Source organism: Anticarsia gemmatalis, chromosome 12 (assembly GCF_050436995.1).
Source record: "Anticarsia gemmatalis isolate Benzon Research Colony breed Stoneville strain chromosome 12, ilAntGemm2 primary, whole genome shotgun sequence".
Classification (NCBI taxonomy): Eukaryota; Metazoa; Arthropoda; class Insecta; order Lepidoptera; family Erebidae; genus Anticarsia; species Anticarsia gemmatalis.
Genome location: NC_134756.1, coordinates 12,951,646 through 12,976,474, shown reverse-complemented (window position 1 = coordinate 12,976,474; position 24,829 = coordinate 12,951,646). Strand labels below are relative to the sequence as shown.

Here is a 24,829-nt window from a genome sequence, read left to right as displayed (position 1 = left end):
ATCCATACTCATATAATAAATGCGAAAATGTCTGTCAGGTGTCAGCTAAGCTTTTACAACTAAATCACGAAATAATTGCAATTAAATTTGATATGAAGATTAATGAAAACTCGGTATCAAAGACAGGCTACTTTGTTCAAAAAATACTTTCTTTCGACTGTATATAGTATTAGCATTTTTACCAAAACTTTGTGTAAGAGCAAACAAACTGTAAATAAAAATTACACAAGTAACTTTCAGTGATAAGATATAAGAAAAAACCATAAAATTATGTACCATAGTCGATAACAACGTAGAAAAACTAGGTCAAAAAACCTATTAAACTATAGAAATTGAAAGTAACACAACTAAGACTATAAACAGTTTGTACAGTCAACGACTGAAATATGTATAATACTAATACACTATCACATTTTCAGTGGTATTTTCTTGTATGAAAATCTCACTTTAATAAATGCTATTGATCAGTAAACGACTAACCCCCGGTTTCTGAGGTACATTTAGCGGTAGTTTATCTATTCGATAGCGTTTACATGAGTTTAACGCTATTGAATAGATAAACTACCGCTAAATGAACCACAGAAACCGGGGGTAAGTGATTGTTGAATTACTTTGAAATTAATACACAGTAGTAATTTTACTACTTTTCGTTGATTTTTATTAATCATATTATCATCACGCTATTACCTACACATCTTTTGTTTTAACATCTCGTTAAGATCTAAAATCCAAGTTGTATGTATCTTATCTCTAAATTGTTTAAAGTTCTATTCTGTGTACTTTAATAAATAAACACATAAATAATTAAATCAAAATATTTTTAAAATGTGAGTGTGTAGGTACATATTTTTGACGCTACCTGTACCTACCTGTTGTGAAATATTCTGTAGTTATGTTAAAGTCATTGACTTTAAAGTTCACGTTTACATTATGTTTAGTGTTAAAAAGGTTAACGCATTGTGTTTGTTTATCTTAAACACAAAATGGTGAGGTTAAAGATTAAATATTAGTGTTTTTGACAAAAAGTGATTAATTATTTAAAGTTCAGTGTGTTTTGTGCTGTGGTTAACCTTGCGTATGGTTCAAATCCTTTAAAATAAAACTATTTCTGTGATTAGTACTAGTATTTGTTCTAAGTTTGGATATTACATCTACATAATATGTATATGTCTGTACTTCTACTTTTCTCTTCGACTTCATTAGTGTGCAAGGATGAATAAAAAGTGTCATTCATTCATGTTAATCAGAATACGAAATTTCATTTAAATCTGTCCAGTGATCGCATTAACAATATAATAGTACGATTCAGAAGTATTTAAGTATATTTATCATCTTACAAGTTACAAGCTCTGCTTAGTTAAGTTATTCAAAGATATTTTTTATGATTTTGTATGAAACAGTGACTTTAAAATTTCACATCAGCGTAAACTAAAAATTAAATATTCACATATACTTACGTAGTTCCACGGCATTATCTCTTCGTCGTAGTTCTATCATACCGTTAATGGTGAAACTACTCTAAGATAAAGAAATTGTGTGCCCTACATGCATGGTAATCGATTGCTGAAATAAGCCGCAGTTCGCACGGCACGGTCATGTCACAAGAAATGCACTTACAGATTAGATTGTAACTATTGTGATAATGAAGGCATATAATCTTATTAACATACCTTTTTGTTTGTTAACGTATAGTCAAAGTAGAAGTGTATGAAAATATTATTATTGTTTCCATATACCGGGTTTGATGCCAAATTATACGCTAGTATTGAAAATATTTAAATAGAAAATAGAAAAATCCAAAATCAATTTGCCCGACCTTGATATCGAAGCGGACCTCAAGATCAGCAGTCATTTACACCACCAGTTAGACCACAGACGTAGTAAATTAACTAATTATAATCCAATTATAAAATATCAACTGACTAATATGAGAAATAATCCACCTGTAAGTCTATCTCATAAACGTCTTGTAGATCACATTATAATATTGGTAGAGTATAAGGCAGTAACATGACGCAGCCCACGATCTCTGACCTTTCAGCGCAGATCTTGTGAAATTCACATACTCTCTCCGATTAAACAGTCTCACGTTAATATTATACGCATATTACTATAATGTATACTTAGAAAGGCATTATAAAACCATACAGATTTAATACTAAGTAATCTTAGTAACTACTTAAAATAAGTTAGTTCCGAAGTAAATAAAATCAATAATTGGCCACAAAAGTACAGTCGAATTGAGAAACTCCTCATTATTTTGAAGTAGGTTAAAAATTAGATCATAATTCTTCTTGTTTTAAACGAAAACCTTTCGACCGTTAGCCAAAGCTGACTGAATGAAGCAAAGATATAACTTTGATCACGAATTGTGTATGGTCGCCTAATGTAGCTTTAATCTTATGAAATAATACATATCCCAAATGCGTTCACTAAGAATTTTAAATCAGAAAACCCAATAATTCTTTGTCTGACTCGAGATATGAACCGACAATCGCACTAATGACCAACGCAGGAGGCGATACATCCAGCCCATACAAAAGCACAAAAACATTCTGTTACGCAACTCTCAGTAACGACTACCATCTCACAACTCATAAATAATGATCGCCATAAACAGTATTAAGCAATCAAATAAAATGATCCACACATCACGGTGTTACGGACGTTTGGACCGCATCAAACATGAACACTCCATTTAAAAGAAAGTATAATATATTGTTACGATGCGCAACTAATTTCAAAGCGTTACATCAGACGCGCGAAAATGACCGACACTTGAAAGATAATGATTAAAAAACGCGCCAAAACGTCGTTTTACGTCGCATCCCGAAGCTATTTACTCTCTAATTAGCAATTACTAAACGTAAACTCGGATCGTGGGAACCGTTGTTCGTTAAACTTCGGAGCTAGTCGGGTACGTTCGTTGTTTGTCGTGAACGTTCGGGTGGCGCGCGACCAATCGCGGATGACGCAACTGCTTTCACTAGCGCCCAAAGCAAACACGTCGATCGATTTTGTAATTATAAACGGAATGCGAGGCTTTCTTATTTTGATTTTGAGTCTGTTTCCTCGCTGTGTCGTAATAGTGTTATAATACTTCCGTTTTTGTCGGTTAAGTTGGTCAAACACTAATATGATTACACACGTAATAATATATAATTTAATTCATGATCGCGATTATTCCGTATGTAGGCGTTAAGTAGACGTAGTGTTACGTAATTGTACTAAATTATGGTTGCTTTCATTTGGATAGTTTTTGTCATAATGACGTTGAAAAAAAACTGAAAAATGTGTACTCTCTCGTGCTGCGTAATTATAGTTAACAATAATATGTGTGTTACGAAATAACATAAGTAATACTTTTAGTTCTTATTCGACTAATAGGGAGAAATTGCGTTGTGAGCTAGGTGTCTGTAAAATTTCATTGCCGAGTCACGCTATGTTGTTTTAAAGAAGAAAAAACAATAAAGTACGAAAGTTACCTCAAAAAACTAGATAATAATATGTGCAATGAAAAATCCAGAGTCTTTCCTCCAAATGATTTAGGACAAACTTATATTCATTTTCGAGACAATATAGAGATTCTTGGTCGCCACTCGGGATATGAACGAGTAACCCTACGTTTTTTTTTTTTGTTTTTTAACCTCCAAGTCTCATGATTTGCAGATCTACCGATTAGTCCTCCCAGAGGACTAAAAATAGAAGTAAAAAAAAGAAAAAAGAAATATTTAAAATCACTAGAGCTTGATTTATCTCAAGTTAATAATTGACATCGATACATATCAATATCTACAACATTCAGATAATAAGATCAAAATAATCGTAAATCAATCTACAATCGAAATTTCGATACAATAACAATGTACCGAGTCACGGCGCATACAACCGAGTTGTGATTGTAATTGCTCGTTCATTCGTTCATTCGTACACTCGTTTACTACCCACAATGGCCGCCTGAGCTGCACGCACCGCTATGACATTGATTTATTTACACTTGTCGTGCTATTATTGTTTATTGTATCGTTCTATAATAGCAGGTTGTATTTACTTCATGAAATTTATATACTGTTTGATTAATGCACGTATTCTATTCACGCATTTTTTTTGGCATTTTCTTTCAGCAAGCAAAGCGCTGATGTATAAAAATTATTAATTTCTTTTGTTCATATAGGCAGAGTTACTTCAGTGTTCAACTTATTGTTCACATTTTTATGGTTCCGTTCAAATACGAAGCCTACTATTGAAACTTCGCTGTCTTCGCTGTCACCAGGCTGTATCTCATGAACTGTGTAGATAGATACTCGTAAATAAAATTTTCACAGATTATGTACTCGTATTTCTGTGGTCGATGTGACAGCAAATATCTAAAAAGGTAAAAATATTTAATTACCTGAAAGACATAATCTTCAAAATACAAAAGTCGCAATTTGTATGACAATACAAATCTACTAGCAATACAATAAGCTTAATGTATAATAGAATACGGGAATTAACGCGAACATGCATTTTACTGTTTGGTATTCTAATCAAATTCATCCAGACTATAAGTGTTCAAAGTAACATCCACTAAGCAGCCCGTTCACGTAGATTCAAGAACACAAATTACTAAAGAAAATAAAGCAATAAACATACTTTCCACTACAATTACACTATCAATCAAAAAGCCCTTAGCAAACAAAACTTTCTTCAAAACGAGCGTACAATTAACTAAATTAACGAACACACCTCACGGCACAAAACAAAAAGGTTTAATGAACATGAAGCGTGGTACATTAACATTAGTGTGGATATCTTGATCAGTTAATTAAAATCGGCTAATGACCGCGGCGAGACTGAGTCTCATACTCACATGGACTGGGAGATGCGCTGATATGAAGATCGCCGTGTCCGTTACACTAGGGCTGCACAACCACTAAACATTAACACTCAGTAATATTTAGCAACAATAACATGGACTGTATGAATAAATGTAAAATATAACAATCATGAAAAATCATTCATCATTTTATTTTTAACTCACTACTGTCTGCCTGCTGGGCAAGGGTTTGCACACGGATTGAAGGGTTAGGTTGGTCAAAAAATACACCATACATAAAACCCTTTAAAAGGCTTATAGTAAGTACGTCACGTACGTCATTAGTAAATACGTCAACGCCATAAAAAATAATTAAATGCTTTTCTTATGATCTTACTTTTTAAAATATTAGGTCTTAACACAGGGATTATAATTTCCCTCGTATTATCCTATAATAGTATCTGTACATCCGTTTCAAGATCCGGTCTCCGGCTCACGGATCGCTTTCTTGTCGCAGCCCTAGCGTGGATGCGCGCTCGCTGGGCGCGGTCAGCGACCCCTCCCGGCCGCCGCAGAAAGTGAAAACTTCGCGGCCCTAGAAAACGAGAGTAACTAACTGACCACTCGCACATACATCGTTTTGATTTATTATGATACGCTATTAAATGTGTAACAATTTTTATGATATTGTATTAATTATGATTTACTGTTATGCTTGAATTAGTTTCGTTTTCTACGCTCGAATGCTATAAAAAATGATTGTCAATAATAATCATCACATATCATATGGTCATGTTTTTAAAACATTTATTTTTCGTGAAGAACCTAAAAAAATGTTACGTATTTGAAAGCAGTCACTGCACATTGTCTAAATGACTAACTTCGTCAATACTTCGGCTCATCCAGGTCCTGAATAAACTCAACTTTTTCCTGTAAAGCCGTTGGTCCTGCACCTGACCTCTTACTGGTCGTGTCGGTTATTCGGCCCACCGATCTATAAGAGTGTAGGAATAGAGAGTGTACCTGTGTATTATGCACACTCGCGCGACAATGAACAAGACCTGCACCATTTACTGGTTTCAATGAAACTAGCCGCGATAGCAGAATATCTGCGAGCTGGACCTAATGATTAAACAGCACTTTTAAAGGCCATCCCTCCTAAACGCAAGCTTTAAATTTACCTCATCAGATAAGAATCTAGTCAACTAACATTTTGAAATATACAAATTGTAAAAGCACTAAAGTCAATCAGCCCAACAAGATTACCTATCGAATATTTCAAGGCTTTAATCGAGCTTACCTAATCACAGGTCCTAAGTTAACCGACCGTGTTGAATAAATTTACATCTACTTGAAACAACATTCAGGTTTGCAGCTAACCACTTCCGATAACAAGCCTTATACAGGGATTTTCATTTATGTTTACAATACGCGATATTTGTGATAAAAAATGAGGATTTTTGAAAGAATTTGAACTATTGTAACGACGTTTGTAAAAAGACTTACTTTATGTGAAATTTTTGAAATTATATGTGTATAGGTAGCATAATTCTAAAATCGCTTGCATTCAAAATATTTTTATACGACTAAAATATGATTTTCAATGATTATAGCCAGGCTAGCTATTTTCGATCGGTAATCTAGGTAATTGTTCTTTAACTTTCTATTCAGCTAACCAAACCCTTCAGTAAAACAAATTCCTTTAAGCCGCTTTAAAGATTCCGTGCTTCAAATGGCACGTAAAAAGTCGGTCCCAGCAAGCAAAGATCTAAATAAAAATAACAGTTGTTAAGCCACGTCAAAGGGCCACGTGCGGCTTGAATTACTTTGACGCTATGTTCACCACTAACTATACGATGAATGAGTGGATGACTCAAGAGACCTTATCAAAAGCAACAGCATAAAAATCTGCATATCTTTCATAAACAATTAAAAACATAACAAAGTGGGTCATCTTCGCGCCATTTTCCCTCGTTTTCCTTCCATTGTGTCGGTTCACACGGGGTGAGAACGACCTATATTGTAACGTGTTATTAAGTTTCCTCCTTTGTGTGATGTCTTTGACCTGATTCGAGGCGTTTTTTGCGTTTTTGTTGAGTAATTGTTAGATCATTGATAGTTGATGGGAAGTTATATGAAAGTAATGAGTAAGACACTGTTTCTGAGAACGACAGGTTATGGTGATAGTTTCTGACAGTGTGTTGCACAATAGTGAATGAAATCAGTTTATAAAAAGGCTAGTAATATTAACCTTACAAGGAAAAATAAATATTTTTGTAAATGCTATCATGAGTAAATGTTTTTCGGAGAAAATATTTAAATTATCTGTACGCCATATTATGAATACGCAGGTAAACTTTTCTATTTGATATTCTAATAGGTCTTTGTTACTTGATCACGCCAAAACTACTGAACGTATCCTGATGAAATTCGGAATACAGATAGTTCATAACCTGAATTAATACACCTTTTGCCTCGGGAAATCTTTTCACGTGGACGAAGGCGTAAACAGATGTGATCTAAAAAAAACAATCTTTAAAATATTGCGTGATATATTTAATTCTAATATTTTTGTACCTTTAAACCTGCTAAGCAACAAAGACAGTTCATAGCGATAAACCTCCTCATCACTACATAAAACTGTAGCAATATGTACCGTCTAAGACAAAACGCACCGACTCGCGACTATACGCACGTATTTTCACTGAACGCTCTACTTCTCCCGTCAGCTTGCGTCGGAGAAATTAAAACGTAAATGATTTACACGCATTCACTATCGCACTATATCTTAGATACAAGCATTTATGAGACAGTTTGTCAAGAATGATTTATGAAACACGTTCAAAATATCGGTGATTAAATGTTTTATGAACTTATTGAGCATCCAATGCGATCACGCATTACAGTAGCTCAATTCTCTACTACTATCGACTACCGACAACCGGCTAGCTATCGAGAAATTTTACACGAAAATCTGTTTAACGCCTCTACCGGGCTCCGAAAGAACTATTTTGGCGGTACATTTTAATTGTCAAAATTTCGATACTCGACAGTACAGACTACACAAAATTGCGGTATCACTTATCTTAGTTGACAACTAGTGTACGTCAAATTGATGGTCACTATTATTATGCATTGCTGCGTTGACGTACTGTGTTAATCACTATAATCTAAGGGAGAAAACAATCTACAGCATAGTGACTTTCGAATAGTTGTCAATTGAAATATATGATAGCTCCCTTGGTCAGAACTTTTGACCACAGAATTAATTATAATATGTTAGTATGCACTGACAAATTACGTACCATTATTAGCGTAAAACTCCAAATAACAAATTAGTTAATTAGTGTAAAAGCTAACACGTGCACGTGTATCATTGAGGCTCAGATGTACAAAGAGATAAGCAGAGTTAGTAGAGCGCAGTTAATTGTGCCAGCCTCGGCGGAGCCTTCCTATTGTTATATGTGTAGCGAATTTCGTATTTTAAAACTAAATATGTATAAATAATGAGTGTAAATATTTAAAGGTTATATTTTCTTATCATTTTGAATAAGAAAGGTCATATTATGACTGGTTACTTAGGTATAGTACACACGCAATTGTGACGTAATACTATAAACGAGACTGTGTGTCCGTCTTTCACGCCAAAAAGCTAAATCTTTAGGCAGAGAGAGATAGATCATGTGTAAAAAGGACATATTATTTAAGCTTTTATTTTTATTACAATAGAATTCTGGAAAAGTGCCTAGTATATGACAACAGGCTCACCACCATTTAGGACCTATTGTTAAGTGCGAATCGCTGGTGTATTTCATGCACCTATGCCTACAGTGTCGGGTACAACACTATAATGTTACTTAGTATGTATTTCCAGCAGAAAACACATAGACGCAGTAGTTTCAAGTATGGAATAAATAAGAGCGGATTTCAATATTTATTGAGCACTTATAATTACAATGAAATATAATTATGAACTAAGGATAAGTACAACATAATTATAAACATGCCCATAAACAGTGGTGTGTGTAATTCAGCAGCGATGCGCATGCGCCGGTGTCGCCCACATAGAGAGGGATGTAGGCTTTGATACTACTGATGTGTGGCGTCCACTGGTACAGATATAGTGTGCTATGTTATGTTAAGCTGTAGAGTAGTGATGAATAAGGAAACTGCTACTTTATTTCTATGGCATTTTTATATGAGGCTAAGAAAACGAAATTAATGAATTTTGTAGTTGTAGTTTACGGTTGCTTTTCGTTATTGATAACTGACTTTTTGCATATTTCATTTAAGAATAATATAATGTTATTAATGTTATCGTAGTCTCCTATACAATTATATTTTTATGACATACATGATGTAGGAGTTTCGGAGAGACCTCTACCCCATAATCAACCGATGTAGACGAGACAGAATAAAACAAGAAGTCTTGGTAAATAGTACTTAGTTAACCAATTTCTTACAAACAGTTGGCTATCTAAAATGGCACAAACAAAAGATATCTAACTCTCACAAATTCAAATTACTATTACACAAGAGGAAAATCTATCCAACTTGAACAAACACTCACATAATATAATTTATATGTTGATTATATTATCGCTTGATCACTGAGTCACAGCCAACTTCCGGCGATGACTAAATAATCGATATAATCGCCTCTCACATGTAGTTTCACATTAATAGCTCACTAATCAGGATTTTTTGCCGAATCGATGCGAATAATCGATTCGTAATACTTATCGATAGAAAGCTCGGCTGTATAAGGCAGTCTTCCGTTAAATTGTAGGTACCTGAAGATGTGCGGTATCCTGAGGTTTTTTTAAAGAAATCTCTGCTTTTCACTGTAATAGGTACATAAACAGCAATTTGCTGACACTTTCTACTTCTTTCCTTAGTGGTCTACAAAGAAAACTGGCTGCTATGAAGGTCAGGTTGTAAGGGGTTCGTTTTGCCGTTTGACGGACCACAATCCGAGAAAGAAAATGTTATTCAAGAATGCCGTGATACTTACAACTACTGATTACAAAGTTTCATTAATCAATTGAACCGTTCCCCAATAAAGAAAATTTTAGTTAAGTTTTTCAAACCGAAAACTTACAGAATCGTCTAAAATTTTGTTGAAGTTTGTTTAAAAAAGTAACCGTATTTAACAAAGGTGCAAAAATCGGTGAAACATGAGTAGTTTTTTGTGTACTTTATATATTTTTGTCAAACAATTTCTTTTGTTATTTTATATCTAATGGTCATAAATTATCATTATTTACCAAGAATGAGAAAAACCCCGGTGAAAAACCGTTGAATGTTAGCATGTTAATATGCTAGTATTTGTATATTACATTTATATAACACCTTTCCTCGGCTGTATTACATATATTTCCTCAATGTTAGTGTGTGCACGCGAACTATTATAATAATATTCGCCGGTCGACGCGCACGCAATGATCGCACGCGCGCGCACGCACCTCATACCACGCGCTGTCACGATACAACATTTTATGTGACGTGTTTGACACAGGGTTGCTAACATTAAAAAATATATATATTTTTGAAGGCATGCAATGTCCCCAAACCCGCAATAAGCCAGCGTGGTAGACTCAAGTCCTAATCCCTCCCTCTCTCGGGAAGAGACCCTTGCCCAGCAGTGAGACAGCAAAGAGTTAAAACTCATTATTTATTGATATGTCCATTATCCATTTGCTAATATATTAATAGAAATATTCCTTAAAATAAGACTGGTTGTTAATTTATCTATACAAGTATGTATTTAGAAGTATATAAGTATGTTTATCAGTCATCTGGTTATCATAGTACAAGTTCTGCTTATTTTGGAATCAAATGAAATGACTGCCTCCGTGGCGCAGTGGTTTAGGTCGCCACGCCGATTCCATTGTGTCGGGAGGTCGTGGGTTCGATTCCCACACGGGACAATTATTTGTGTGATCCACAAATAATTGTTTCGAGTCTGGTTGTGCTTTGTGTCCGTTGTTTGTATGTTTGTAAAAGTCCCCGCGACACAAGAGCAATTCTTAGTGCGGGAGTTGTCTTTTAAATAAAAAAAAAAAAAAAAAAAAAAAAAAAAAAAAATTACCGTGTGAGTTGTCCATTGATATTATCAAGTATTAGTTAGCTATTTCAGAGATTTTCACTATTTAAACATTGAGTTATGTTATACTTAGGTTAAACTAATCGATTGCCTTTATATCACTTTACTATAACCGAAATCAAACTCTTTAGTAACCTGTCAAAAACTCTCAACACGGATTTTTGAGACATCAGTAAATAAATAGAAATAAACAAGCTACTTTTACTCTCAACTGGCAACCTTATATGAACAAGCGCCTCTACATAAATAGCGATTATAATTGTACAAGTAACACTTATAATTTGGGCAGCCATCTTGACTTTATAGCGAGATAATAAGCAACACTACTGAATTTAATAAGCAGTTATAAACTGCTTGTCTGATCAATCATTGATCACTAATCACTGATCAACGCTTTTAAGCTATTTGAGTTTAAATTTTGACTGTTTCTGTGGTGCGGTCGGTAGTGTCATGAGGTCTCTGGTTTGGTTCCGGAGTCGGACAAAGTACTGTTGGTATTTTTAAATTTAGGTACATATATTACAATATTTGTCAATAGTTTGGTGACGTGCCCGGTATAGGGCAATAGACTCGCCCTCTACTACATAGGACTAACTTGTCATGTTCGTCATGTTAATGGCGAAACGTGGATGTGTTACATCTCTGCCTACACTTTCGGGTATAACAGACGTGATATTGTTAAAATTTCAACTAGATGTTTTTTTAAATAAGGTTACACAGAGAACAACCGTAAAAAGTCTCACTTTTACTCGAATAGCTTTTGTTTCGTTTAATGTTAGAAGTATTAGTAACAATCATTCATGTAGTTTGCAATCCCGTCTATATGACTTTTGTGTTCCCCTTTCACAGTCTTACGTAAGATTTAACGCGCACCCTGACACTACACGACAAAACATCTTCTAAAGGCGACAGTCTACGTACTCAATCATCATAACTAACCAATGTCTCACCAACACTCAGCTCAAACACTATATCGATGGAAAAACCCCCCTCATTGACCACACTTCGCTTTTTCCTCCACACTTTCATGTATGTTCGTATCATGATTTCACCCAATCATTACGCTTGCATTTTCTATAGTATAACGTTTTCGTGATTGGTCGTTCAAACGTCGATGCATACTTTTACCTTCACTCGATAAATTAAAGAAATCGATGCGGTTACGAGCTCGTGACGTCACCGTGCGTATGGTCATTATACGCTCTTGTTCTATTACCACCATATTTAGTAACATGCTTGTTTTCTTGAAAGTTTTTATGCCTCTGTAGTGTGGTGTATCTGTGAACCTGTAGCAATTGCATTTATGAAAACTACTAGCTGACCCGCACAGCTCTGCTCACGAATTTTCCTTGCATTTTTGTATTTTTCTCTTTAAAAAAAGCTTTCTCGTGTCTTACAGACTTAGCAACACATATGTCAATTCATTTTTGTATATAAGCAGATTGGCGACTTAATATTGTCCGTACGCATACGTACATGCATAAAATAATGCCTAGTTAAAAATCCTCATATGGTGAAATTAATTCTTAATTTTAAAGTTGACATTGCACGACGCAAATATCGAATTGCAATCCATTTACTGATCCTTTTTTGTAATCAAAACATGTTTCTTTTATTATATCTGTCCTTTGGTCAGCAATGAATTAATCGGAAATGAACATAAATATACAATACCTTGTCCAAAGGGCAACAACTAGTTTAATCAATGCTATGTTTAAATAAATAAATAATTGGACAACTCACACACGGTCATTTGATTCAAAACCAAGCAGAGCTTGTACTATGGTAACCGAATAACTGATATACATACTTATATAGATATATTAACAACCAGAACAGATACTCGTGCTCATCACACAAATATAAATACATACCTAAATATTTTATCACCTGTTACGTAGTTACTGACATAATGTCTATAAAAACCATCTCATTAACAAAATTACTAATGATTTGAATATTATTATGTGAAAAGGTATAAATAGCGATCATAATTATGATGTCAAAAGAAACCTAAGTATCTATTTTTAGAAAAACTTTCTTTTTTATTAGTATTATAATGAGATAAGTAATGTTTAATTTTGGAGACTTGTTGGGAACTCTATGGCCTATTTTACGCTAGGAAATAGCCCTAAAATTACACGAGAATTTTATGACGTTTTATTTTGCATAACCGTCAAAAAATTTATTAAACAATTTTTAGACATGCAAAGTTTATCACTTCATTGTAAAAATAATTTTAAATAAAATATCCAAAATCCTAAACATTTTCTCACTTAGTTTTCGCGCCAGGGTACAACCAGAGTACTTAGAAAATCTCAGATATTTGACGCTCTACTTCCAACCACAAATTGGAAACAAAGCTTGACTTTAAAGGAAGTATAAAATAAATGATCAGCCACCGTGAATAGCATACAAACAAACAAATTATACACTTTCACTTTAAATATATGAGCTTTGTGCAGTTAATTAGAGTGTAATTATAAAATAAAACAAACTGGGTGACTAGCGAGTGTGGCCGACGAGGTTCTAAGTAGTACGTCTTGTTAGCGACGGGTCTTGTGAGATGAATGTAGGACAGTTTGTCGTTAAAAAATTATTAGCTTAGGGAGTAATTATGATAAAAATAAGTTTATTTCGAGTCATGTGATATAATAATAAAGCTTTAGCTCTGGCATGTATTGCTGTTTATAACAATGAAGTGTCTACTCTGACAACGCGTTGAAATAACTATTTATTACTTATAGGCAATTATTACTAAAATAAAGTTCCTGAAAGATGGAACTATTCTTGCTTGTCCATAATAACATGATCTAAATATTTGAATTAGGTAGAGTTTATTAAATAAATTCTATAACGTTATATTCTTTTGTTTACAGATGAATCCCGTGATACGGTTAGGCGCCGTACTGTGGCTGCTCTGCGCGGCAGCCGCCGAGCTCTCAGAGCAGAACTCCACCACCACCACCAAGGCCATACGCACCACCATCCTGCCTTCAAGAACCACACGGACAGAGCTCAAAGTATCCAGGAGTCTCAACCCTCTCGACACACAGACCCTCAACGTGAGGACGAAGGCCGGTCACTTAACACAGCTCATTGTCAAAAAGAAGGATAAATCTACCACTCATGCGAGCAGCACGACGGCTGCACCAACCACAGCAGCTCTGAGATCAACAGTCTCGTTCAACGCAACGTCAGATGAAAATAAAAACAAAACAGAAACGAGAGACCAAAGAAAATTAAATTTCATGGGAGCAGTGAACAGTGATCTAGCTGGTTACGACTATTATCTAAACCGTAATAAGAACCCTGAAGAATTAAGTGATATTAAGGCTGAGTACGGAAACTGGTCGCCCGTGTCTGTGTACCCTGAATCACATATACAAGAAGATGGTAAGAAGCCTGAATCAGATCCTGAAACGTCCAGCTATTACCCTACTTATGATAATGATAAAAGAACGGAAAACAAGAAAGTGTACATCACATCAACCAGTCTGTTGGACTACGGTGGTCCTATCAAGAACTACAGGTTTGATCCTCACAACCCTGTGATCAAGAATGATAGGAACCCAGTCTACATTGAAGTTGTCAGTACTAAAGTTTCAGAAGGCGAAGGCAAATCTTTCAAATTACCAGACCCTGTCATGATCAGTTCAGAGCCCATGTATATCAAGAAGGCCGTTGAGAAGTTCAACAAACGAGGCAGGTCTATCCTGACTCTTGGCGATGATGGTATCCCAGAAATCCAAGGTGTAAGAATGCCTGACGACGAATCAGATAAGAAAACTTGGCGTAACGCAAGAGTTGTAAACGGAGAACTGCTACCTTATCCCGAAGGTTACACTCCCCCGAAGGCTATCCCCGAAGCTGACGTGTACCCAGACGTGGCGGCCTCTGATCCAGCTCAGAACTTTGGACCTTTCACCAAAGAGGACAACTTCGAACCCAAGGACGGACCATTCACCAAATTCGACAACTTGAAATTCGAGGCGTCCGACAGCGCCGGACCGTACATGACGAGCGACAACCCCGCTTACTCGTACAAACAGAAAAAAGACAATTATTATCTGAAATCCGGCTACGGTCCTTTCACTAAAGCTGATAATTCGAAAGTTGCCAACTCGAAACTCATCGAGTACATTAAACAGATTAATGAGCAAGAATCAAAACGCGATTACTTCAGCGGTCGCAGTTCGAGGTCGCACACCGGTGACTTGGAGTACGCAGAGAGTCACATCCAAAGACGTATGCTGCAACATCCCGGTGAAGTTAACTTCCCCAACTCCGCGATGTACACACCTAAAAATGCTAAGCCCGGCTTCGACGAAAGCGTAAGGAACCCCGTTCTTCAGTACGCTCACCCAGACTTGGGAGTCCAACCCGCGAAAGCGACACGCGATAATATCGAAAACTACGACAACAAGGAACGAAAAGTGAAGTATTACACGAACAACATCCCGAAGAGCGCTCACCCCTACCCGATGGAACCGATCAACGGGTACGGCCAGCAACGCTCGCAGTCGAACATCAACGCGAACAGGTACTATGAGGACGAGTACAACAAGTTCTCATACTACGACCACAGCCACAACCAGAACCAACCTCGCTATCCATACAACAACTACGCTTACATCAAACGAGTGCCTGAACCATCCTTGTGGAAGAAGTTTACCGACTCCATGAAGGAGACTATTCACAGTGCTAGCTCAGCGGTACAGCAACTGACCAGACCGATCATTGACCCCATCGCTAGAGTGACGCAGCCCGTTCTGGACCCCATTGTCGAGGCCACTCAGAAGATTTCCTCTAACTTAGGTCTGTACCCAGCTAACGCCATTCAATCCCAACGATATGCTCAAGATAAGATCGGAGTGGTCGCGGCAGGTGCCCCCGCTATGCTGCCAGCTATCGGTCTCATGGCCGGAGGTGCTGCTTTAGGTCTTGGCGCCGTCGCCATGGGCAGATTCTTGGACGTCAATCTAATGCGCAGCGCTGGTTTAAGCGAAGAAGACATCCAGGACGAAATAGAGAAGGAACACAAGCGTGCTTTCGGCTCGAACTATGACGTCGACAGACAGATCCTTAGCAGTCAGAAGGTGTACGATGACAATTACAAGATGCCAAGTGAAAACGTGTACGTGGTTATGTCACCTGACGCGGAAACTACGCGCGCCAAGCGTCATGCTTTGGACTTCTTCCAAGAGCCGACTTATGAAGGAGCGAGACTGAGGAGGGTGAAGCGAAAACACCTGGTGAAGCGGTCTTTACAGGATGATTCTGGAGATGACTTCCAGCACCTGGACAGTGCGTCAAGCCCTTCGTCCCTGACGTCTGCAGCCATGGACCTGGTGAAGCAGACCGACTGGAAAGACTCTCAGTGTGCCAAGTTCACGTTCTGCAAAGTGCTGACCTCGCAGTCTTCGGATTCAATCTTCGCGATGGAAAAAAAGATGGAGTCTTTACTAAAACTGTAAGTAGATTTTGTAAATCATTATTTTCGAACCCATCCAACTATTTATTTTTAAAGTAAAGTCAGCTAAAACAAAATTAACTAAAGCAATGATTTTCACAAACGTTAACTAAAACAATAAAGTAAATTGAACGGTTTAGAACACTGACGTAAACTGAACAATGCAAGTGAATGTTGACAAACGTACATTACATAAGTAAGCTCATTCAATTAGTCCCGCCATTTGTATGTCACACTCACTTACTTAAGATTTCCTCATACAATGCAGACATACAAATCCAATGCACTAAATAAATATATAAAAAATAACGTAAAAATAGAGCGCTAAATTAATATAGAAACCTTCACAAATGTACTATCAAAATATCAGCTATAATACCCATTAATAAACCTCCATCGTTCTTAAACATCATTAAATGTTTGCCCTATAACGTTTCAACAAACACATAGTTGCTCAACTGCAGTCACGAAGTGCTTTGTACTACCCTTCTAACACACAAATACCAGTGGAATCGTGCCTTCAGTGATATTATCATTCTTACTGATTGGCTTGCGTAATAGTACCTTTCAATTGTTCAGTTTTAATGAACATGATGTTATTTAATTATGTTATTTATTCGATTTGATTGACAAGAAAAAGTATTAATGCGACATATTTGATGGTACGTGCATTAAGTTTGTCGGGTTATCGATACCATAGGCTTTGTTAGATGACTTCGACGTATCCTATGTATTTGATTATAATAGTAAAATAAATTGAGGCGCCCGTAGCCAGTTGCGCTCACCGGTCGGTAAACGATCGGTGGGTTCAGCAACCTTTGGCGCGGTCATTCCATAGATGGGTGACCGCATAGTGGTATTGGATCTGGGCGTCTCCGTGCTTCGGAGGGCACGTAAAAGGTCGGTCCCGGTTGTTGTCAATCAACATAACAGTCGTTAAGCCACGTCAAAGGCCTTTGAGCGGCTTGAACAACTTTGACACTAGGTTGACCACTAACCATACTATAAAAAGAAGAAGTAAAATTTAAAAGTGACTTAAATTAAAGAGAAATCGTTAGTGTGAATTGCGACTCTAAAATTATATTATCGTCCAAACTACACATCCATATAAAGTTTCAGATACGATAATAGAGGTGCTTGTGATTCTGTGTTCTTCGACTATGCAACAGTCGTTTTGCATTCTCATCACTTAGGAGCTTAAAAATAGATAGTAGCCAATCCTCAGATTTACTGAATATACATATAAAATGTGGTAAAAATCGGTAAAGCAGTTTCGGAGGAGTAAGGTAACTAACATTGTGACACGAGAATTTGATATATTTGAAAAGATTACAAAGCTTTTTACTTTTCAGTTAAGAAAGGGCACATTAAAAAAAGCTCATTTATAACGGCCAAGAAAAACTTTATGTAGATAGCTACAAACTACAAGTAATAAATTAATGACCATCTCATTTCAATTCGTCTCCTTAAACATAGGCCACACCGTCGACATTTGCCGCAGGAGCATCAATATTACGTAACCAATTGGCCTGTTTTCCCGGAAGAGTTTGACATAATGGACACATACATGTTATGTTAAACAGACACGTGTACAATTACATAACGCCTAGAATATTAACTACGATGTCGCCCAGCCCTTCCTGGACATAATGACCTAACTTTTATGTAACGTGCTGCTATGTTATATCACGCGATAAATACGTAGGTACATAAAATTACGCCTTTTTCCCATAGGAGTACGGCAACCCAGAGCGGCAATTTATACGGTAATTAAGTAAAAGAAGTTTGTAGTGATCGTAGCAAGTGGGGATCTTTGATCTCTGCCTACTGTCAAGGGGAAATAGCTTGATTTTATATGTTTTAGCTTGGCTTGGCTTAGCTAACATACTTGAAGACCCTGGAGCATACATCGAAAATTACTGTCTTAGGTGAAACCGGGCATGCGAGCGCAACCGCGCATTTTAGCTTGTGTTCAATCCGCATTCTTTATACTCAATCATTTCATGTTATTGTCCGTCCAGTTGTTACTTGTTTGATGTTCTAATACTAAAAGTAAAAGAAACTAAATTAAAATCATTATTTGTTAAGAAGAGGGTTAGATACAAATAGGTAATGATCGAAAGGCAATAGCCGTGGTAATACATGTTTATCCAATTTACCCTTTTACGAACAAGAAGAATAAATTAAAGTAAAATTTTGGCAACGCCTTAAAGTGTCATGGGTTTGATTTCCACATAAAATAGTAAAAAATACTTTACGTTCACTGTTTGTATTTTTGTAAAACACCTGTGATTCAAGTTCTTATTGCAAGAGTCTATTTCGTCTCTACCGTATAACGATTGCCTTAAAAGTGACAGTAAAATTACACAAACATAAATCCGTATGAAACTTCAAATACATCCGCAATGAGTAGTTAACTAGTAATAAATAAACAATACATTATATTACGACATATACCGTCAACTCATGTCAAGCGCAGTGAGTGACGACAGGCCATTCCGGGTGCACTAACACTAGCTTTCTACAGGTCATTCAACATTCAGCCGCGGTCAGGCAGGGTTGCCGCTTGGAACATAAATCACTTGTGTTATGGCTAGTTTCATTCAACGTTTATATTAACATATTGTAGGATTTCACTTTGCATTAGTCACCCCTATCTTCTTACTAGTTTGGCTTTATATAAATAATTTACCCTAAAAGTGTCGTGATAGTTTTTACAGAGGGAAGGATGAATTTTCCTCAATATGTTGGCAATTAATTTTAACCTTACAACAATATAAACCACGATAATTGAAAAACCTTGATCTGTTTTATTTCAAAAAGCCTGGATTTTCTTTTCTTAAGGGACGATCTTCGCACTTATAACTACCTAACCATGTTCGACAAAGATTTTTCCATAAAATACAAGCACGGACTCTAAAGAACTTGTTGGGAATGCACAAAATAATAGGGTCAGTTTACGTCTTATTTGTAAGTGCCGGATAACCTAACTCATGTTTGTAAACAACTGTAAAAATTACACCTGTTAAACTAACCAATACTTATTTGGAAGCCGTTTAAACTGGGCTAAGATTAAATAACTTTGGAACCCGGTAGATGGCATTATAAATCCTTTAGTAAAAACATAGAATTAATGTTTGACAGTAAAGTATCATCCTTGCACGAACAATGTCACTGAGCAAGTAATGGCAAGTATTACATAAGGAGTGCACTTGCATACAGCGCGACTAGAAACCGTCGGGTGAAAGCGCCGCCTGCCTGCCTGTACGAGGATGATAACACGTTGATACTATGATAACAGGAGCTTCGTCCGACTGTCGGAGGATGCCTGGGAACGACTAGAAAGTTGCGATTGTTTATCTTCGAGAATATAGAAATGCATAGACTTGTGTGATGTTCGGTCGTTTGTGCAAATGATTTGAAATACGTTTGGTTGTATTTTAGGACAATGTTATCATTGTTGAAGATTTTTTTAATAAATACGGATTATGTATTATACAATAATATTACTCCTTTGCAATGCCTACAATCTGTCATACCACTCTGACCAAAGACTTAGCTTTACGTGTCAGTATAAACAACTGAAAAGAAGAATATTGTCTCGCTACAATAATAAAAATAAAATTCTAAACGGAATTCCAAACACAGCAGAATTAAATACTTTAAAACAAGACCACACTACGTTATTAATTTCACTTCAAAACAAAACAAAAAACATCCCACGCTCAAAAAATCCGGTTAAAACTCGTCGGCGACAACAAACGAAGGGTTCAACAAAATCATATGACAAAATATACACTTGTATGTATCAACATTTGTTATGTACTGCAACACTTTCACTGGTCCGTCTGTACGTCCGTCACGTAACCACATACCTCTTACGAATGCAACATACGCAACAACTAGAGTAGAAATTGTAAAAGAATTTATTCAAATCAATGAAGTTTTTGAAAGTGTTACTCGTGGAGGCACGCATGTTGCAGTTGCTACTACCTAAATATAATTTGCATGATTTACTTTATTGTGGCACGATTTATGGATTATTTTCACGCACCATATAAGATGTAAAAATAGAAAAATATTAACAATTTTACCTAAATACTGATATCACCAAAATAATACTAATATATGAGCCTTAATCTCGGCAAAGCTACCGAATTTAATACAATTTGGTAGATAAATAAAAATATGTATTCCCGCCGAAATCTTTTCATACTGATGAAGTAGCAGGCTAGTCAAAATCTAGTCTCGTTAAAATCACCAAACATTGTCTTATAAACCCTCGAGTCTTTCAACAATTTTACACATTCATTTTTGTTTATAATGAATTGTGTAACAACAAATTCTTTTTTTAGAAGCAACGCTACCTTAGACGTATTTTAAAAATAAATTAAAATAATATAATCAACCTACTTAGTGTTAGATAATCTCGCTGACCATAAATCCGGATCCGCAGTGACTAGCCTACTTATTTAAAAAAAAAAGTGAAGAGAAATCATAGAGTAAATAAACGTCAAAGTTTCGCGCCAACACTAGTGATGTAATATCACATAATGATGGCGCGAATGGCTCACAGACAGATAAAAAAGAAATTGCGATAAACGTGCCGTTTGATAACCTGCTATTAATTTGATTTTAAGACTGTTTTAGTAATAGTTTAGAAAATATACTTATTGTATGATATTCGACTACGTAATGTAGATAATATCGCTCATTTGGAGCGACAGCGACGTATCTGCAAAAAGATGCAAAACTGACCTAAGTATACCAAAATGATCCCCATAGTCATAGACAGACTATGGGGATCATTTTGGTATACTTAGGTAAGTTTTGCATTTTTTTGCAGATATGTAGAGTCAACACGAAACGGTTAAATGACATTACAGTTCTTTTGCCTCCTTTTTATGATAGTATTAGGCCCAGGTTTCCTCCATAAAATTATAATAATGAATATAAATAAGCATAAAAAGAGCAAAGTCGTATCCTGGGTTTGAAACCCAAAGTTTCTGCTAGGAGACCATATTTTTAAGTTATCACCATTCCAAAGTAAATAAACCGTAAAATTTTTCCACTAACATATAACCGGTTATATTTTTAACCAGTTAGCACCTCGAGACTGCTTGCCGCCAAAATCGTAACCTCTTACATAACGAGGTGCGTTCGGAACCGCGGTGAAAGTGTTCCGACCACATTCCGAACAAAATTACATGTTCCGAACGTACCTCGGGAAAATGTATACAAGTTATTTGTTTAAAATGATAATTTATCTATAAATTATTGATTTATGTCTTCTCATTAGTGAGACGTATTTCATAATCTGCTTCCCATGGTGAACAAATATTGGACTATACCTACTATTAAATATACAATTTATTGCTTAGATGTTACATAAGTAAAAATAGATACCCACATTTTGTATTTTGAATTTTTCACGTTATATTTTTTCCGGAGATTAACGTAAACATTAAAGGAGAATTTGAAACTAGGTTCCAAGAAAGTAATGGCTAGCAAAATAATGTCAACAAGGCTCCAAGTTAGGTTTATTATTAAAATTAAACTGTATCAAGTCCCACGGTTTAGTAAAACGACCGTAACACAAAGCAATTGTACAAGTGGCGCCATCTATTACATTCACACAAAACTTTCCTTCCCATAATAACACATAATAACTCTAAAACAAAGAGCTATAAACTCAAATGACAAAAAATGGGAGAAAACATTTAAAAATGCGCGAAAAAAGAAATTTTCGTTGTAAAACTGTCAATGGTTTCATAGTCATGGAGCATGTCGAGAAAGCGCGGGTGGCGGGCTCATGGTGGCCATGGCCCATGACTTGTAATCGTAGGGATAATGACGTTTTGTTCACACGACGGCGTTAAAGCAAAGTTTTCACCCTTTAAACAAATTAACTATCGAAATTGACCGTAAAAAGAAACTCATTGTTCGTATACTTTCTTTGCAGTAAAACTATGGTGTTTAACTGCAAGTTTGAACCATCTAATAAAACGTATTTTTTATACTGCTTATTAATACATGAGTATACATTTGCAGTGCTTTATTAACAATAAGATAAAATATTATCAGGCAAACATATTCATGAGAAATATTTGTTCTTTTCTTTCTGAATGCGTATCTGGACTTCAAATTCACCTATTCATGCTAAATAACAACACATTTAAGTACGAAATAATCAGAACTTCTCTTTCCTTTTACTAACCTTTATTATCTAGACCCGTTATCAATCCCGCTTGTTCAAGAAAACACAGATCCTAACCTGTCCAATATACTTATATTAAATTAAACCTAATACTGTCCTTTGATTGCCTCCTCTCGTAAGGAGAAAAAGTTTATATGATTAAAAACACTATATCCTTTAGTTTCTACTATAAAAATGGAAAATATTATATAACATCTATCTAATATAACATTCTACTATTTCCAGCATATCTCGCGGTAACGGCGCGAGCGCAGCGGCGGTGGCGCACCAGCTCGGTGACGTCATGAGCGCCAGCAGAGACCACGACTGCCACAGGTTCAAGTGTGACTTGCACTGAACTCCAGGACTAACCATCATGACGATATTGTAGCTATGTGCTAGAAAAACGAGTTGGGGAAGTGTTTAACGTAAAATCTGAAAAGATCTAAGCTTTATATTGGGAACGAGTGTTTGATGAAATGAGAACCTAGATATGTATATAGTCTGGTTTCTTTTTATACAAAGAATTAAATTGAAAGTTAGAAGTATGTCTTAAATCAGAGAATGGCAAGCTTTGATATGGATTTTACCGTTAAACCTAGTCCATAAAGATTTTTGTATATTGGATAAGAATCTACCATTTGTCATCTAAATAAGTACAGCATTCTGTTGTATTCATTCATAATCATTGTGTTCATTAGTTATTAATTTATTATTGTAAATAAATTATTTCTAATCACGCCAGCACATAGCTACAAAATCGTCATTAATTAATATTTAGGTAAACTAATTGGGTGACAACTATATGAAAGCTTCGAAAGGACTTTACATTAAGTGAAATGGAAGGACTTTGTAAATAAAGTGTTTTACTACTGTTAAGTACGTACTATGTACTTTTGTAAGTGAGAACTCAACAGTTTTCAATTTTATTAACGTAATGTACAATATACTGTGAATATTTAAACAACAGACAGTTTCCAAAAAGACTTTGTGTCAAAACGAAAAAAAAAATGACAGCTTCGAATTTTACAATTGACATTTCAAAATCAGTGTCGCCAGTGATCAACAAATTATTTATTTTTATTTATTCCTTAGATTATGTAAGTTAGTGATAATTTAATGTTAATCGTTTTATTAAGGTTCCTGGGTGGATGAGTCACTATTTATTTATTTGAAACGAAATGTTGGATAAAAACTTGCGTTTTGACAGCATGGAGTATAAATAAACGTTGTGACGCGTGTAAATAGCTTCGCCAAGATATAGAGTAATCGCGGAAGATCGATTAAATCGCTTGGTAAACACTTTTGGACGAATGACTGTGACGCCATCAGCCATATAACGACGTCGTTCCTACGTTTGTAACTACTTTACGCACTGTGCAGTTAAGACAATGTGTAGGTAACTACATGCACCAACCCTATACTGTGGTGTTATGTACAACAAGAATAGTAAACGTAGACAGTTGCCTTTGGCTTAGGCAGCTTGTTTTGTAGATCATTTATCCTTTGCGTGGTCATAAAAATCTCATGTAAATTCTTGTTGTGTTGTTTTCTCTCGGTCATTCTGCATAGTGCGTGTCAGTCAATATCAACATCACCCGGTATCTTCACGAATGTTCGTATTTATTGTTACCAAATAATTATTTAAATCTAGCGATTTTCACCTTGTTATTTATTGTAGTTAAATTATTATTTAATCGGTTTTCTCTAAGTAAATTATTTTATTTATTCGAAACGCTGCATTTTATGTCGACGGTTGCCAAGAAAATTACATTATTCTTCATTAAACTGTAATAATACTATAAATAAAATACAGTAAGAAGAAAAGCAAAATTTTGACGTTTGCATATGAAATTGTCAATGATCAATTTTTAATTTCAGTGTTTAATTGCAGTGCATAGCATAATCCATGACAGTTTTTTTACAAAAATATACAACAAAATATTATACCTTATATTGGTAGCGTCGACATATATAATTATTTTTATATAATTAAAAATATTTTCTACTTGCAACACGCGTGTAACCTTATTTAAACTTATATTATTATGGCGCTTTAAGTTGTACATACGCTTTTACAAACAATGTAAATTATTTATTTATTTTTATACGATTTAAATAAAAAATATTTGAAAAGAACTTGCGATTTTTTATTTTTAACAATACAATAGAATAAATATATCAGAATATAATATACAACCTCACCCACAGTCCAACTTTCAGTGTGACTGCTTTCAGAATATCTGAAAGAATATG

The 24,829-nt window shown here is 35.5% G+C and overlaps 1 protein-coding gene across 1 annotated transcript in view; it reads left to right on the top strand.

The window, feature by feature from the left end:
- LOC142976970 (uncharacterized) overlaps positions 1-24,712 on the top strand; it is a 29,425-nt gene extending 4,713 nt beyond the window's left edge. Inside the window, exons 2-3 of the mRNA XM_076120618.1 lie at positions 13,784-16,377; positions 22,820-24,712. Of these exons, the coding sequence (XP_075976733.1) occupies positions 13,784-16,377; positions 22,820-22,931 (2,706 nt within the window). The 3' untranslated portion in view covers positions 22,932-24,712. The remainder of the gene's footprint in view (positions 1-13,783; positions 16,378-22,819) is intronic.
- Positions 24,713-24,829: the final 117 nt, after the last annotated feature.